The sequence below is a fragment of the Musa acuminata genome, chromosome BXJ3-5 (assembly GCF_036884655.1).
Source record: "Musa acuminata AAA Group cultivar baxijiao chromosome BXJ3-5, Cavendish_Baxijiao_AAA, whole genome shotgun sequence".
Lineage (NCBI taxonomy): Eukaryota > Viridiplantae > Streptophyta > Magnoliopsida > Zingiberales > Musaceae > Musa > Musa acuminata.
In genome coordinates, this window is record NC_088353.1 from 33,158,723 (window position 1) to 33,177,508 (window position 18,786).

General features: G+C 38.7%; 1 protein-coding gene across 2 annotated transcripts; it reads left to right on the plus strand.

The window, feature by feature from the left end:
* Nucleotides 1-13,001: 13,001 nt before the first annotated feature.
* Nucleotides 13,002-18,014, plus strand: LOC135638210 (uncharacterized). Of its 2 annotated transcripts, none has more exons than XM_065151228.1 (5): nucleotides 13,002-13,443; nucleotides 13,925-15,533; nucleotides 15,683-15,799; nucleotides 15,903-16,066; nucleotides 17,620-18,014. In XM_065151228.1, the coding sequence occupies exons 1-5, from the start codon at nucleotides 13,180-13,182 to the stop codon at nucleotides 17,857-17,859; spliced, it is 2,394 nt and encodes a 797-aa protein (XP_065007300.1). In that variant the 5' UTR covers nucleotides 13,002-13,179; the 3' UTR covers nucleotides 17,860-18,014. The 2 variants fall into 2 exon arrangements, with proteins under 2 accessions (XP_065007300.1, XP_065007301.1); XM_065151229.1 differs by having other exon boundaries at nucleotides 14,035-15,533.
* The last annotated feature ends 772 nt before the right edge of the window (nucleotides 18,015-18,786 follow it).

The window sequence follows — 18,786 nt, forward strand, 5'->3', positions numbered from 1 at the left end:
TTGACACCGGTCTTACGAAGTTTCTTGGCCTCTGACCTTCAGCCTTGTCTCGGTACTTGGAGATTGCCTTTGCATTCTCCACCTCCTCGGCCCCTTTCACGACCAAGCGCTCTCCCTCCATGAGAGCAAGGGATCAATGACTTTCACGGAAGTCCCGCCTCTGTGGTACCATGGCGCTGCCATGCCCATGGCCCTTCTATCCGTCGCCTCGCATCCACATCCCTTTTCTTCACGATCAGTAGATATGTCTCTGTGACACTCCTCTGAGTCCACCTCCATTCTAACTGATGCTTGATTTTGGGTAGCTAAGTTCCTCTGGACTCGTCGTCGCTTCCTCGCCCCTTTCGACCCCCTGCTTCAACACCTCTGTGTTCTCCAAGCAGTCCGTTTGGTCGATGGAAAGACAGACTGCAACTCCCATGCATGGCCTCTACCATCACGTTGTAGGGTTTGCACCAATTCTGTTCTCCTTAACTTCCTTGGTAGCAACGTTCGCTTACTCGGCCTTGTCCTCAGACTTGCCGGGCTCCCTTAAGCGAATATGAGCTCTAGAGCAATCCAACTCTCCAGCCGCTTCGATCATACCTCTGCATGATCAAGTTCCTCCCATGGAACTCACTAGTACTTGCATTCGAACTTTTCCCTTGGTTGAACCCAGCCCCCATATGTTGATGACTAAGGTTTTCATCCGATACAAAATTCGTGGTGGGTCTTCCGTGCATGCTTCGAATTTTGCATCGGATGAAAGCCATGGAGGGGGACTTGATCATCAGCATATGGGGGCTGTGTTCCACCAAGGGAAAAGTTCGAATGCAAGTACCAGTGAGCCCCATGGGGGGGGGGAGACTTGATCATGCAGAGGTATGCTCGAAGCAGCTGGAGAGTTGGACTGCTCCATAGCTCATATTCTCTTAAGGGAGCCCGGCAAGTCAGAGGATAATGTCGAGTAAGCGAACATTGCTACCAAGGAACCTAAGGAGAACAGAATCAGTGCAAACCCTACAACGTGATGGCGGAGGCCATGCATGGGAGTTGCAGTCTGTCTTTCCATCGACCAAAGGGAGCTGCTTGGAGAACACAGAGGTGTTGAAGCAGGGGGTCGAAAGGGGCGAGGAAGCGACGACGAGTCCAATGGGACTTAGCTACCCAAAATCAAGCATCAGTTAGAATGGAGGTGGAGTCGGAGGAGTGCCACAGAGGTATATCTACCGATTGTGAAGAAAAGGGATGCAGATGCGAGGCGACGGATAGTAGTGCCATGGGCATGGCAGTGCAATGGTACCGTAGGGGCGGGACTTCCGTGAAAGTTATTGATCCCTTGCTCTCATGGAGGGAGAGTGCTTGGTCATGAAAGGGGCCGAGGAGGTGGAGCATGCAGAGGTAATCTCCAAGTACCGAGACAAGATTGAAGGGCAGAGGCCGAGGAACTTCGTAAGACCGGTGTCAATGAACTTCTCATCAAGATAGCCGAAAGTGAAGGACTTCGGGTCATACAAGAGTGCATAACCAAGGAACGAAGCAGGCAGTATGTGGTGCTGTACCTTTACTACTCAGTGGAGTAGGCGGCAGGGTTGATGGAGAAGACGGTACAATCCCATAGGCAACCAAACCTATGAGAGAATTTCTCCAAGTTGGGGTGAAAACTTCCTGCATTCCAGAAGTTCGATGGCATTGAGAAGGTGAATCACAGTAACTAACTCAACGCAAGGAGTACAAACACTTCAAGTGCTTCAGAAGTGTGAGCAAAGAGCAGGCGAAGGCTAGTAACATTTGCCTTCTCAACCCTTAAGAGAATGGGCAAAACTAAGTACCCCAATTCTCTTATCTATCCAGCAAAGGAGCTCTGCACAAATTCAAAGACCCTTCGAAGACAATGGAAGACAATAGTTGTCAAATCCTCACGATTGGTGATCAGTGCTACTAAGAGTAGATTGTCCGCTTCATTTCCCAACGAAATGCCAATCGAAAGCAGAAGTGATGCGAACCTACTTGGATGTGACAACTAAGTGAAAGAAGAGTCAATGAGCAAATTTTGTGGAGGAAGGACCCAAAACTTCAGAAGTTTGCGAGACGATGCTCGTTAAAGCTCTAACAAGCATCCACCCAGTTCAAGTAGCATGAGGAATTTGAGAGACTGGCGCTGTAAGGATGGTCTTTTCCTTCATTTGGGGGATCCGTAGGAATCAACAAGGATCAACACAACTCAGCCAACCCCACACCAGAGTCAGAGTCATTGGTGAGTTGAAGCAGCATGGCGGATCAAAGGTTCGACTACTCAAAAACAACAACGGAGAGCAGCTAGGACCCAAGAGGCGCACTGTAGCTGGAGCAGAAGATTGAAGACTCAACAAAGGTGAGGAGTTACAGTGTCGACAAAGGCTTCAAAGAGGACGTCGAAGGAATAAGTGGGGGAGAATGTCACGGACAAACTTCTAAACAAGATGTTTGATGTAATGCTTATGTATGTCCGTGTCTTTTGGCATGTTCATATCTTGTACAACATGTAGAGGGGCGGCCGAAGGCTTAATAGTCCCATTTTAGTTGGGTTGGCGGCCTCTTTAGGCTTGTAAATAAAGGTTGTGTCATGTGGACACGCGCGAGAGATTTTCGGTCTATAATAGATCATTTTACCCTTTTTTGTGCAACTGTTCAGAGCTTGTAAAGTCTGTTTGTAATTTGCATTATCTATGAAGTGTTTTTCGGAGATGTTTGCTTGTGGATCCCGATTGAGGCGTTCTCTCTTTTGTTGGTTCTAAGGGACAATGAGAGGCTGACCTTTGCGGATGGACACGCAAGGGTGCCGCACGACTTAGGCAAAACTAGCTAAGTCTGTGACAACCTGGCATGGCTCTAAGTGGTCGAGTGGGTCATTCATTTGGCCCAACTTAGCCTTATTTTATGCCTAGTTAGCCTCTAATTGAGTTAGTAGGATTTCTCCCAAATCTAACTCAAATTAAGACATAACTACATCAATTAAGGCTAAAACAATTACAATCAAGCAATCTAGTTGTTCGGCATATCAATTGTTCATCCAAACTCCCGGCAAAACTTTCGGTGTACTTCCGGTGAACTCCCAGCAAGCTTTCGGCATATTATTTAGATATTTGGCGTATCGCCCGATCCTTCAGCATGTTGACTCCTGCAACATCTGTTCTCGATATATACTCCAATTCTTCCAACCCGATGTCCGATCTTTGACCGTGGCCCAACGTCCAACTCTACCGTAATTGTTTTGCCTTTTTTCTACGTAGTTAGTCATGCATCACTTACCTCAACACATGTATTAGATCATTAATTTAGCAATTGATTTCATCATCAAAATATGAGATTCAATAATCTTCTCCTTTTTGTTGATGATAACTAATTGATGACAGAATTAACCTTAACTCCTCCTATCCATATGTCATATTAATATAAGCAAACTTGAATTCTAAAGGAATCATGACCTTTAAATTTAAGTGAAACAATTTTGATCACGACGATCAAATGCAATATATCAAATTAAAATTTCATATGTTATACATTATTATAACATACATAATTTTAAAACATTACGTTTCATCATCACTTTATGCATGATACCAAAAATAAATCAATATCACTTTGGGCATAACATACATGATATTAAAGCATTAAAATTTTAAGCATTTATCACTTCATGCATTAAATCAACATTTTGATCATGATACCATTCATCATTTCATGATACCAAATATTCATTTCTCCCCTTTTGTCATCAACAAAAAGAAGAATCATTCAACAATTTATACAAGTATTTTAAACTATTCAAGTAAGTTTTATACCAATTTATAGAAGCTAGCAACTTTGTGAAATGAAAAGTTAAGCAAAAACTTTGTATGATAACTACTTTTGCTTCTTGAAATAGGCAAGCTAGCATTTTAGTTTTGGATGCTCAAACACTTTTTGGTGCAAGTTTCTGCTCAAACACTTTTTGGTGCAAGTTTCTTTCTTCCTTTTGTTATAAGAATAAGGAGAAGAGGAAGAAGAGTAAGGGAGGAATTCATTCTTCATAAAAAAAAAATCAAGAACCAAATTCATAAAAGGATTTGAACCAAATCAAATCCATGATAAATAAGTTTCATTGAATCAAGCTTCCACTATCGCAAAGCGAAATGATTCATCATACAAGATCAAGATATACATACTAAAAATCCATGAATCAAATCCTTTTTCTTGTAAATACCAAGTTCATCTTGCTTATTTCTAAAGACTCATTTAGTACTAATTACCAAATGGTCACTAGGTATAGAAACAAGCTTCCACACCTCATTTCTCTTAAATTGATTTAATTCCTCATACATTGTAAGGACCCATGAATAATCTTTTAGGACTTGGTCAATGCATTTAGGTTCAATTTGAGATAAAAAGGTTGTATTTGCACAAAAAAATTTAAGAGAAGAACGAGTTTGAACACCTTTTGATGTGTCTCCAATGATTAGCTCCTTAGGATGAACATCTACATACTTTCAATCCTTATGTAAGGATTCTTTAGTGTTGAATCTCGGATTTTAATGATGAAACCAATTGATAAGTATTTATGATTTGATCTGCATTTTGAGTGATGCAAGATGCTTCAATCAGGACGAGACAATTAAAGTAGGAAGAATCATGTTGGGCCGGAGGAAAACATGTTAGAAGATTGGACGTTAGGTAAGAGGATCGGTCGACGTATCGATAAAAGGCTTCGGACCATGGATTTGGGCATCGAGCCAAGAAGAGTGGATATTAAGCCAAGGATATCGGAGTTGCGGAGTCAACTGGCCGGTTGGGCAATAGGCAGTAAGAGAGGACGATACACCGAAGAATCGGATGAAGCGTCGATGGACCAATGACATGCCGGACAATATGATTTATACTTAGTATTAATTGTTTAGATCGAAGTATGTTTTATATGTGCAAGATTAGCTACGATAGCAAGGCATGAAGCAAAATAAAGTCTCGGAGTTAGGACGCGATTTAATTGGGAGTTCGAGAGTTCGTCGGAAGTTCTACAGGAACTAGTTGATAAGTACAAGAGCTTACCAAAGAAGCTCGTTGAAACTCACCAAGAAGATCATCGTGAAGTCCAGGAGCTTGTCGGGAGTCCGCTGGAACATTATCGAGAGATTATCTGAAGTTCCCGGAGGCTCGCCGGAAGAAATTAGACTTACAGACTTGTTTAGCTTAGGAAATATCTTAAATTTTGTAGTTAGTGTTAGGAAAAGAGTCGGTACTAAGAGGATGGGTAAATTAGTGCAGTGGTAAAATAACGTCGGTTTAAAACTCCGTTTCGATTAAATCCGTTTCCGACTAAAAACCGTTTCATAAATATCTTAACTTGAAACACGTTTGTAAATGTATTAAAAGCCGTAAGCTATTAAAGAGGTTTTTAGTAAAGATAAATTGCTCAAAGTAAAATGTAAACTATATTTTAGAGTGGTTCAATCGTCATGACCTACATCCACTTCATCGATTCCTCTTTCGTCGAGGCCACCGGCATCCACTATCGATCTTCCTTTAATAGGTGAAGATCAACCTCCTTACAACTCAATTCTCCTTTTACTGGGTTTAGGAGATAACCCTTATACCCCTACTTACTCCTCTTTCAAACTATTCTAACCCTTAGAACTTTTGAGAGGAGTTCACATAAGATTGCAACAACATTTCTTTCTATTTTTACTCTCAAGTCTTGTGTGTGTTAACCACGGATGATAGGAGTATTTATAGGCTTCAAGTTAATTCAAACTTGGAGCTTAAAAACATCTAATCCCAGGTTTCCTGGGTCTAGGCGGTACCACCGCCTGTGTTGGGCGGTACCACTGCCAATGTCAGTCTGACATTGGCACTACACTCGACGATACTATCGCCTAGTCTGGCGGTACCACCGCTTGAGAGGTTGTGCTGGGCGGTATAATCACCCAGACTGGTGGTACTACCGCCTATAGCCTCTCGGAGGTTATGTCTGGGTAGTACTATCGCCCAAACCGATGGTACTACCGCTTGATATAGTCTCAGTGACTATGCCACAACGATGTCACCTCTTAGGGCACTGTTTGAGCCTTTTCATTAGGCCAACCTAGTTCTTATATGGCCCAACTGGCCCCTAATTGGGTTGGCCCAAATCCAGTCCCAATTACGTACTAACTACCATTCCTAAGACATATTCTAAGCTAAACAAGTCCGTAAGTTTAGTTTTTTCTAACAACCTTCCGGTAAACTTCCGACGATCTCTCGACAATGTTTCAGCGGACTCCTGGCAAGCTCCTGGACTTCAGGATGATCTTTTTGGCGAGTTTCGATGAGCTTCTTTAGCAAGCTCCTGGACTTCTCGGCTAGTTCCTATAGAACTTCCAACGAACTCTCAAACTCCCAATGAAATCGTATCCTTGACTCCGGGACTTCATTTTGCTATCGTAGTTAATCTTACACATGTAAAATACACTTTGATCTAGAAAATTATTACTAAGCTTGAATCATGTTGTTCGACATGTTATTGGTCCATCGACGCTTCGTCCAATTCTTCGGTGCATCGTCCTCTCTTGTGGCCTATTGCCCAATCGGCTAGTTGACTCTGCAACTTTAATATCCTTGGTACAATATCCGCTTTTCTTGGCTCAATGCCCGAATCCATGGCCCGAAGCCTTTTATCGATATGTCGACCAATCCTCTGGTCCGACGTCCAATCCTCTAGTCTGACATGTTTTCCTTCGGCCCAACATAATTCTTCCTGCTTTAATTATCTCATCCTGATCGAAGCATCCTACGTCACTCAAAACGCAGATCAAATCATAAATACTATCAATTGGTTTCATCATCAAAATATGATATTCAACAATCTCATTTTTTATGATAACAACCAATTGATGATGGAGTTAACCTTAACTTCCCTTATCAATATGTCATATTGATAGAACCTTGAATTCAAGCTAAATTTAAGTTATTGTAAATTTATCATGAATATTTGCAACACGTCATCATGCATAATATGATTATACTTCTCCCCTTTTGTCATCAACAAAAAGGGAAAGTTCCAACTATCATGTGTTTGGACATAGAAGTTCAAATCATTGCATAATTAACATAATCTCCAGTTTTATCATCATGCAATTTTGCTATCATCAAAGATATGCAAGGTAGTAAGATAGCAAATTCTACAACATACAAGCTAGTAAATTTTATAATATTTTAGAACATGTAAGCTAGCCGTTTTGAGATGTTCAAGAAAGCAACTCTTGCTTCATGAGATATGCAAATTTGTCAATTTTGCTAGATGTGCAAGTTAGCATATTTTGCTTCTTGAGATAGGCAAGATAGCACTTCTTTCTCCATTCAATTTGCAAGCTAGCAAATTTTTGCTTCTTTTTGACTTGTGCAAACTAGCTAGCAAGCTAGCTATCTCCCCCTTTGTTATTACAAAAAGAAGGGAAGAATACAATTTTGTATCTCTTTTTTTCTTTATAATAATTTTCAAAGCATGACAAAGGTAAAGTATCAACCTTATTTCAATATATTTGTGCATCATTATGGTTTCAACTTGAAATATACATAATTTTAAAATCTTACATTTCATTTTTCATGCATGATACCAAAAATAAATCAATCATCACTATAACTCATCATGCACATTATTAAAATATAAAATCATCAAACATGATACAAAGATTTATTTTTAAAATATTCATCATTATTTTGAGCATATCATACATGATACTAAGGCATTCATAATACATCATTTTAGCAACAAATAATAGTATTTCAAACCATAATGATATCTAAATGTCATTATTTCTTATCATGCATTATCATAACTTCTCATTTATATAATATCGTGAGTATTGTATGATTTCATATCATCACATGAAATTTAACAAAAAAATTGGTGATGAGATATACAAATCATGAAGACAAATTATGAATAACAAGAGACATATTATGATTCTTTTTAGATAACTCAAATAACAAAAAAAACGAATCATATTAAACAATTTTGATTTATAAAAAGAATTCTCAAGTTATAATTCAAAGAAATCAAGAGAAACTATGATTCATATTAACAAATCTCTTCTTAACTAAAATGACGAAAAGAATTCTTAGGAGATAATAAAAAAAATCTTGATTCATAAAAGATTTTCAAGTTATAATCATTTCATGAATACCGAAAGAACATTCATGATTGATTTGGATAATTTTTCTCTTTAGTAAATGACAAAAAGTAGCATAGGAGATATAAGATTTTTATTCATAAATCTCAAGAATATGGGAAAGATTTGGATAAAAAGTCATTCAAATTTAAATCATCAAAATCATTTTCATGGTCCAAGAGATTCATAAAAGTGATACAAATAGATTCATTAATCTCTTATCGAAAAATCAATAAGATAGAGATGAAAAATGTATTCCTTTTTTATGTTTCATTTAAAGTTGTTTATTTCATACAAGCATGTCTTTTTCATTTATGCCAAATCAAAATATATGTCATCGTTTAAAATGAAAGAGAACTTTCATTACCATAAAATCGATAATCCATAAATCTCAAGAATCATCATGCATAATTTCAAAATTTGTTAAGCATGATCAATATGCATGACCTCAAAATATGATTTCAAAATATTAAATATTTTTATTACATAATTACATCATTATGCATCATTGAAATTAATTTCATCAAACATAAAGCATTTTCCATCAAGATAATTTTGTTTGTTGTAGTCATGCATTTTTCTTTTTAGGTGAATCTAACTTTTCATGCCTAGTTTTCCATACAAAAGTCATGCATCATCATTAAGCATGATATCAGATTTCTTAATATTTTCATTAAGACATCAAGCATGGTTTCAATCAAACTCGGAAATCATCAAGATATACATTATTTCTTCTTGAAAAATAAACATAGGATCATTAGATTTAAATCTATAATTTTATTAAATTAACATAAAACATGTAATTTTCAAAATTACTGGTATGATCATATTTTTTTTTGTATTTTCATTTTTAAACATGTAATTTTCAAGAAAAATAATTATTCTAAACTAAATTAAAAATAACTCATGAAAATCATCATGTAATTTCGAAATAAATTAAAGGTATTTTGATTACCTTATCGTCAAATGTCGTTAAGGTGTAGTTTGCCACCTCGCCTTTGTTGATTTTCTCCTCGTCTTCGGATGAGCTAGATTCATCCCAATTTATGTTCTTCTTCTTGCGTTTATAGCAAGTAGTTACATTCTTTTTATTTTTTAATTTTTATTTCATGAACTTTTTAAATTTCATGAGTAGTTCAAGTTTACCATCACTTGATCTTATGCTCGAGTGGTCTTCAATTATTCTAAGTTTAAAATCCTTCATATTCTTTGGAAGATGGTTCTCATATTCGTCAAGTGCCACATTAGTCATTTCGTAGGTTATTAAAGATCCAATTAGTTCTTAAATTGAAAAATAGTTCAAATCTTTTGATTCTTGTATTGTCGTTACTTTCGAATTCTAATTTTTAGAAAGAGATCTTAAAATCTTGTTAATGAGTTCAAAATTTGAAAAGCTTTTACCAAGAGCTTTTAAACCATTGACAACATCTATAAAACGACGGGTGTACATGTCAACAACAGTTTCGCTTGGTTTCATATGAAACAATTCGAAATCATGCATTAAAAGATTAATCTTCGAAACTTATAATCTACTAGTGCATTCGAAATCGTGTGTGGTTTCAAGAATGTGCCAAATATCGAAAGTCGTTTCGCACAAAGAAACCCGATTGAATTCGTTTATCTAAGGCACAAAATAGAGCATTCGTAGCTCTAGCATTTAGAGAAAACATCTTCTTCTCCAAATCATTCCAATCGTTTATTGAAAGAGAAGAGCTTTGAAATATGTTTTCGATCATATTCCATAAATTTAAATCAATTAAAAGTAAGAAAACTCTCATTCGAGTTTTCCAATATGTGTAGTCTGTCCCATTGAACAAGGGAGGATGAATGAGAGAAAGCCCCTCTTGAAAGTCGAAAAGAGCTATTTCTCTTGGGTGTTAAACCAAATGAGAAATAACGAGGCTCTGATACCAATTGTTAGGAAAAGAGTCGGTATTAAGAGGGGCAGTGAATTAGTGCAGCGGTAAAATAACGTCGGTTTAAAACTTCATTTCGATTAAATCTGTTTCCGACTATAAACCATTTCGTAAATATCTTAACTTGAAACACGTTCGTAAATGTATTAAAAGCAATAAGCTATTAAAGAGGTTTACAGTAAAGATAAATTACTCAAAGTAAAATGTAAACCAGATTTTAGAGTGGTTCGGTCGTCGTGACCTACATCCACTTCGTCGATTCCTCTTCCGTCGAGGCCATCGGCATCCACTATTGATCTTCCTTTAAAAGGCGAAGATCAACCTCCTTCTTACAACTCAATTCTTCTTTTATTGGGTTTAGGAAATAACCCTTACACCCCCACTTACTCCTCTCTCAAACTATTCTAACCCATAGAAATTTTGAGAGGAGTTCACACAAGATTGCAGCAGCATTTTTTTTCTATTTTTACTCTCAACTCTTGTGTGTGTTAACTAGGGATGAGAGGGGTATTTATAGGCTTCAAGTTGATTCAAACTTTGAGCTTAAAAATATATTATCCCAGGTTTCTTGGGTCCGGGCGGTACCACCACATGTGTTGGGCGGTACCACCGCTTGTGTTGGGCGGTACCACCATCAGTGTCAGTCTGACATTGACACTGCACTCGGTGGTACCACCACCCAGTCTAACGGTACCACTGCCCGAGAGGCTGTGCTGGGTAGTACAACCGCCCAAACTGGTGGTACCACCGCCTATAGCCTCTTAGAGATTGTGTCTGGGCAGTACCACCGCCCAGACCGATGGTACCACCACCTGACACAGTCTCAAAGACTGTGCCACAACGATGTCACCTCTTGGGGCACTATTTAGGCCTTTTTATTGGGTCCAACCTAGTTCTTACATGGGCCTAACTAGCCCCTAATTGGGTTGGCCAAAATCCAATCCCAATTACATGCTAACTACGATTCCTAAGACATATTCTAAGCTAAACAAGTCCATAACTCTAGTTTCTTCCGACGAGCTTCCGGCGAACTTCCGATGATCTCTCGGCAATATTCCAACGGACTCTTGGCAAGCTCCTAGACTTCGCGATGATCTTCTTGGTAAGTTTTGACGAGCTTTTTTGGCAAGCTCCTAGACTTCTCGACTAGTTCTTGTAGAACTTCCGACGAACTCTCGAACTCTCAATGAAATCGTGTCCTTAACTTTGGGACTTCATTTTGCTTTATGCCTTGTTATCGTAGTTAATCTTACACATGTAAAACACACTTCGATCTAGACAATTATTACTAAGCTTGAATCATGTTGTCCGGCATGTCATTGGTCCATCGACGCTTCATCTGATTCTTCGGCGCATCGTCCTCTCTTGTGGCCTATTGCCTAATCGGCCAGTTGACTCCGCAACTCCGATATCCTTGGTGCAATATCCGCTCTTCTTGGCTCGATGCCTGAATCCATGGCCCAAAGCTTTCTATCGATATGTCGACCGATCCTTCGGCGTGACATCCAATCTTTTGGCATATTTCTCCGGCCCAACATGATTCTTCCAGCTTTAAATGTCTCTCCCTGATCGAAGCATCCTACGTCACTTAAAACGCATATCAAATCATAAACACTTATCAATTGATTTCATCATCAAAATATGAGTTTCAACACCAAATATACAACTGAGACTACGGAATCACTCTATGATATCAGATATCTTTAATCATCCAGCATTCTGTAAACAGATCAATCAGTTAACTCATTCTCTAATGAGCACCTGTACTATACCTTTAGTGTCCCCATATGAGCGACTACGAGATCAATCGTTTTTATTATATGGACGAATATACAGTGTACCAGATAGATGATTTAAGATCTATATTTAAAGATGAATCGATCTCGTGATGGATCCGATTTTGATCGCATAAATCCAAAACCACATCACAATACACGATCCGGTAGTTGATCATATCTTACGTCACCATTGTGTGCTCGGATGCGCTCACAAAGTCTATTCATAGGTGTTTTCTTATAGGTAAAATTGTTTGTTAATGTAAAATTACAGCTGCCTTCTCTATTATGGAACGGACCAAATGTGCCGCTTTGTGCAAACTTAATCTCACCAAAGATATTGGAACGTATCGCTGTTGGATTTGATTTCTTTTCATGACATCATTCTTCCAGTCAGACTGTCAGTATCTTAAATTTTCAGTCATACTGTCAGTATCTTAAATGCAACTTATTAGGTTTCTTCGGAGGACTAAAAGACAACATTTTGTCACGAAGAAAAGAGTATCGAGTTCCAAAGAGGTTTAGTCAGTCTGTCAGCATCTTAAATGCAAGTTATTAATAGGTTTATTCCGTGGCACCGCAAAACTAAAAAATAAAAAAAGACAACAGATAAGCCACTTGATGAACGAAAGAGCATCGAGTTCCAATTGCGACGCTTCGCTGGTCCGGCAAGGTAAGGACCGTGAAGATAAAGAGGGCCCTCGAGAACCGTCCATCGCACCTCTTCTTTCAATCTGCCATCTGCTGGATTTGATACCAATGCCAATCGAACTCGCTCGCGTTGTACTCGTGTCGAGTTCTAATACCTACCCTCCCATCCCGTCGCCACGCTGAGTCGCGCCGGGAGAACAACGCGGGGCCCACGTGTGACCCAAAAGAGCCCTGCTGAGCTCGTCGGGTATGAGAGGGGGGAGGGTTCCTTTCGGTCGCTTGGAAAGGAGCCCACCTGACAAACGACGTGGCCACCCAGTTGGCCTCCAATGATTGGGGGCTGAAAAGTTTAATGCGTCATAGCGCTGCTGAAGCATTCGATTCGTCGATCGTAGCGGGGCCCACCGAGGATCGGCGAACGGGTTCATTCGGACGCGAGGCAGAATTACCATCAAATCTGACATTAATTTAAAATCGTAAACGGCGACGGTCAAATTTTAATCTTCAGTGGCCCAAAGAAGCCCCCCCGAACGAGGGACGGAGAAGAGGGTTCTACGGGGGTTTTTGGAAGGGGTGAACTTCAATTGCGGCGAGGGAACGGGCAAGAAATAGGTTAGGGTTTCGACGGTCTCTATGGCGAAGAAGAAAAAGCAGCAGTAAGGAAAAGCGAAGATTTGCGAAGGGCAAAGGAAAAAGATGGCTGGTGCCAAGAAGAACAATGTGGTCCGGAAGTACAACACAAGGCAATGCTCTCGCGGGAAGAAGCCCTCCCCTTCTTCTTCTTCTTCTGGTCCTTCTTGCTATCGCGGGAAGAAGCCCTCACCTTCTTCTTCTTCTGGTCCTTCTTGCTATCGCGGGAAGAAGCCCTCCCCTTCTTCTTTTTCTGGTCCTTCTTGTCCTCCTCCTCCCGCACAGCCTTCTTTCTTTAAGATCATGCTCGGTGGTTTCAAAGAGCACTTGGTACGCCTTCTGTTCTATTCTTTTTTCGTGAGATCTTTTTTCCTGTTTATACCTTTTATATCCTCAGAGATAGTTTTATCTCTTTTTGTCAATATTTTGGGATTAACACCTCGCTTTTCTAGCTTGTCTACACTTCCCAAGTTATTGAAATTTGGTTTTTGTTATGCTTCTTTCAAGTGCTAGAATTTGTTGTCTTTGTTTAAGATTTATTGGTATCTTCCAGCATTTCTTGGATGTGTAAACATGATAATCGGCAAGAGGAAATTATATTTGTAGACTGCCTGAAACAGTTCTTCTATTTCACCAGTAGATAATAAAATATTTCATCATTAAAATTTTGCGTCTTTAATAGATATATCCTTCTATATGCTGATGCTAGGTGATTGCTTTCGATGCATGTTTCTTTCTTTTTTTTTCACATGCAATAACTTTTTGTTTGGGTACTTCTATCTAATATTTGCTTTTAAACAATTATATGTAGTTCATACCGCCAAAATTCGCTAAAAGATTAGTTGGCTTAGTCAATCAGAATGTATGTCTTCAAGATTGTCTTGGAAACTCATCAAGTGTTAAAATCTCTGTGGTTGATAGTTCTTTGGCTTTTCAAGAAGGATGGCATGATTTTGTGTTGGATCATTCCATTGATTTTGGGGAGTTTTTGGTATTCAAATATCTCAGTAAATCATTGTTTTCTGTTCAAGTTTTTGGCATTGATGCCTGTGAAAGAGAAGAATTTGGCGAAAGAAATGGCAATTCTTCATGCACAAGGAAGACAAGTAATGCAGATTTGTCCCTTGGAAGGTTACAGTTTCGTAAAAGGCGTAGAACTTTTGAAGTATCAAAAGATGAATCTTGTCCTGGTAAGAAACATCTGGGAACGAAAGATGATTCTTCTGATTCTGATGTGCAAATTTTAGAAGATGAATGTGTTGCTAAAGATGCGGTGGAATTTGGTAATGAACCCAAAGAAACTCCTCAACATCACCATGATCCTGGAAGTTCACAAATTGCAGATGTCATAGATCTAACTGGTCCACAGGTCAATATGTTCAGTGGACAGGTTATAGTGGAACCTGAAGAAAATGTTCCTGTTGAGCGATCCAAAACATGTGTTGCTAAAGGTGTGGCGGAATTTGGTGCTCAACCCAAAGAAACTCCTCAACATCACCGTGATCCTGTAAGTTCACAAATTGCAGATGTCAGGGACCTAACTGTACCGCAGGACAATATGTTCAGTGGACTAGTTATAGTGGAACCTGAAAAAAATGTTCCTGTTGAACGATCCAAAACATGTGTTGTTAAAGGTGTGGTGGAATTTGGTACTGAATCCAAAGAAACTCTGCAACATCACCGTGATCCTGGAAGTTTACAAATTGCAGATGTCAAGGACCTAACTGGACCACTGGTCAACATGTTCAGTGGACAAGTTTCAGTGGAACCCAAAAGAAATGTTCCTGTTGAACGATCCAAAACATATGTTGCACATGGAATTTTATTGGATGACCAGAAAACAGTTGAAACTGGGATTCATTTTGACCATATGGTGACATTCCAATTGGTTGAACAAAGCTTATCAGGTCATGAGGATAGCCATGGCAAATCCCATACTGCACCAACAGTTGCGTGCAGAAGATCTAAGACCAAGGATCAGATTGTAAGCTGTTGGGGGACCATCCCTTATAATTCTAAATTAGATTCCTCACTGCCACAAAACGAAACTAAGAATTATCTAGCAGAAGAACCGGAAGAACACAAAATCAAGAAGATTGGTTTGAAGGGACACTCCACTCCTGAAGTTATGACGGCAATTTTGGTTGCATCTGAGATGGTTGCTTGCAAATTTCTTCTCACAGAGGAAGGCATATGCCACATTGTCAATGACTATGAGAAGAATGGACTCGGTGCAGTTACAGTAACCCCTATTTGTGTTTCCACCATGGAAATTGGTACTTGCATAGACTGCAATCACAGTGTTACCATGTCTAATGATGCCTCCTGTCATCTTCAAAGTGTTCCTGAAGTTAATTTCCATGGACCTGCAACATACTCTATTGAAACGAGCAATGGCATGCATACATATGAAGAGAATGGTAAGTACTAATTGGCCAAAAGAGATCTGATTTCTTCATCAGAGATCTGTAGAGTTGACGTAGACCTTTCTGATGTTCTTTTTGGCATCATCCTCATTGTCTCTTCCTTATTTTCAACAGAAAATGAAAGAAAACTACTTTTCTTGTAGGAAATGCCCCAGGATTTTTATCCAGAAAAGACTTTTCTAAATTGGATGGAAGTGTCAGAAGTATACTACAGGATGTACCTGGTATAGACACTCCTCAGGGAAATTCAATCAGATATGGTGATTGTAGTCTGGACTTCTGACTTTGCTTTTCTTTTTGTGTATCCAATTTATCATTTATGTTTAATGACAACAATAGTAATAGTTCAGTGGAATATATTAGGAATGATGCTGGATGCCCTTCCAGTAGAGGATGAGGATGCTGTCTGCATGAGAAGTCAAAATCTTGAACCTGTTGAAGTTGATAACATGGATTTAGATGACCTATCTTTAGCAAATTCTTTCTGCTTCAGGTTAACTTTATCGTCCAGCAACAGGTGCCAGCTTGTGAGTATTTCTCATTACATCTTTATCAGGCTTCATATTTGTATAGACTCTTTGATGTTTGCTTTGAGTTGTACATGATATTTACTGTAAATTTGAGCAGCAATTTAGATGAGTATGAGTTTTTCCATCAGACTAGATCAGCTCAATTTTAGTATACCTTATGCTGATTTAAATACCGTAGCCTAACATTAATAAATGAAAATAAAGGTCAGGTTTTAGTGCCACCATTAGTGGAGTAAATTAGAAATACAAACTAAAAGTTAAATCATTCAATAAATAATGGCATTATTGAGCATGTTTAGAATTAGCCACTATAGACAACTTCTTACATCTTTTGTTGCTTAATCATGCAGTTACTAATGATGGTAGTATCTCACCCAATCATATTTTATCATGCTTGATGTCAAATTTTGGTATTGCTTTGGATGTTTTCTATATTTTAGTGTAATTCTTCTTTCATGCAATTTTGGACACACGACCTGAACAGTGATTATCTTGTTGTCCTTGTTTGCACTGTTGGATTTCATCTGCCTTCTATGTCACCCATGAAAAACATGGGCTCTTTAAGACTCATATCATGGCAACAGAGACATGACCTGGATTCTGTGATTTTGAAAACATGCTTTAATTTGATACTGTATCTGTCAAATTGGTGTGAATTCATTTCATGAAATGAGTGAGTTTACCAGTTTTGAGTGATGAACCTTAATAATCAAAATCTAATATTGCCATTTTCTAGAGCTTGCCTGTGAAATCAACTACTATTTACTATGAAACATCCTTTATTTACTTCATATGAGATCTCAATTTTCTTTATGCATCTTGCCATAAAAAATGATAATTATACAATTGGGTGAGCTTTTTAAAATTCTAAAACAGCTGACGGTCTCTTTCTACCATTAGAATCTTCTGGTCATACTTGTTAGTGGGAAAAAAAGATCACGAGTTAATTAAAAAATTAATAAAATTTACATGGTGTAATCAATTCTAGATGAGCCATGGCTTCACTGGGAATTATTATTTTGTTGTTTGGTAACTAGGGTTCTAGTCACGGAATGTCTACTTGCCTGTGTCAGCCATTTATTGTGCTACAGATGTCTTGATGACCCTTTTATGGCTGAGTTGTTAGGACTCCGATATTCTACAGTTGCACCGTTCTTGGTTGGTGTCTTATCTGTTACCTAAACTTCTCTCTGTTCGTCTTTTTATGAAACCTTAGTCTTATCTATCCTCTTGCAATTGAGATAACGGTTTTTTTGGTTGGGCTAGCAAGCTTTTTTGCATTTTATTTTCCCCTCCAGAATCTAATATTATGGATTGATCAATAAGCTTGCAGGCACGGAATTAGTAAAACAGGAAAAATGACATAATAATGATAAGCAGAATCAATATGAGGATTGATGAATGTTTTGAAGGCAAAATTTGGCCTAAAGAGGACCGAAGACATAATATGCCCTTGTGTTTAATGCATGAGATCCTATTGTGAGTGTTAGTCTTTAAATAATTGAACATAATATGCCCTTCTGTTTCTCATCTTGTACATATGCTTGCAGGCGTTGCCACTCGGTATTCCATTTCACATGAGACAAGAACGGAAAGACATAATTCTCCGGGATCCATCTGGCAGATCATGGCCGGTCTTGTACCATGAGAGCAACCAGTTTATAGGATTTTTAAATGGGTGGGAGGAATTTGCAACAGCAAACAATCTTCAGCAGGGAAATCTGTGTGAGTTCTTTGTGGTAACTGGTGCGCCTGATCCTACATTCCAAGTGCAGATAAGGCATACATGATCCCATACGTGTCCTGAACATATGATGTCTATACATGCATTTTGGTCATAGTATATATTATCTGTTTGTGCTCTACTTGAGTATTATGTACATAGGTTTGACCACCCGGCACAAGATGCTGAATTACCAAGTAAATATATGTTTATGCTTTGATATTTTCATCTGCCAGAATCCTGCAACTAATGGAATGAAGATCTTTGTATTTGTCGTCAAAATTTTTTTTGAAAATATTTTGAATGAGCATTATGGACAAAGTGAATCCATTAAACTCTAGTTTATGGAGAATCATCCCAAAGTTGTTTTATGGGAATATGCTCGAGTTTGCTTTTGGTGCGTCTCATTTAGTGGCACATTGAAGGTGCAGAGGATGCAAGTCTTTGTAGATTATGTTAAGACGAACATACTACACTACCACTGTAAGAAAAATTTATCGGTGGATCATGGATTCCTAGATGATGGATACAAATGTGATTGTCATGATGGACTTGAATGGAGAGAGAGAGAAAGAGAGAGAGAGAGAGAGAGAGAGAGAGCAGCAGTAAGGTGGTGAAATGGTTGCGGGAGATGGTGACATGGGGTCCTACTTTGTGAGGTTGTGTGGTAGTCGTCGGGGGAATTGGTGTGTCACTGTTGGAGATCAATTGTGATGCTTTGTATTGCTACATACATTCCTATGGAATGAATCGAGGCAATTAGCCTTTTCTTGCGGAAAACAAGAGATGATGTTGGAGTTGCAACAAATGAGATGAAGGAAACTTATTATACCTAGATGTGTTTGTGTTATATGGATATGGTGTTAGATGTTGGAGTTGCAACATGGAACAATCACTGCTGTTTGGATTCGTTTCCTCTCCCTTCAAGCTAGTGATCTAAGCAACTTTTGTAGCGTCACATTCACTTGCGTGGTCTTCGACCGGTTTATACTAA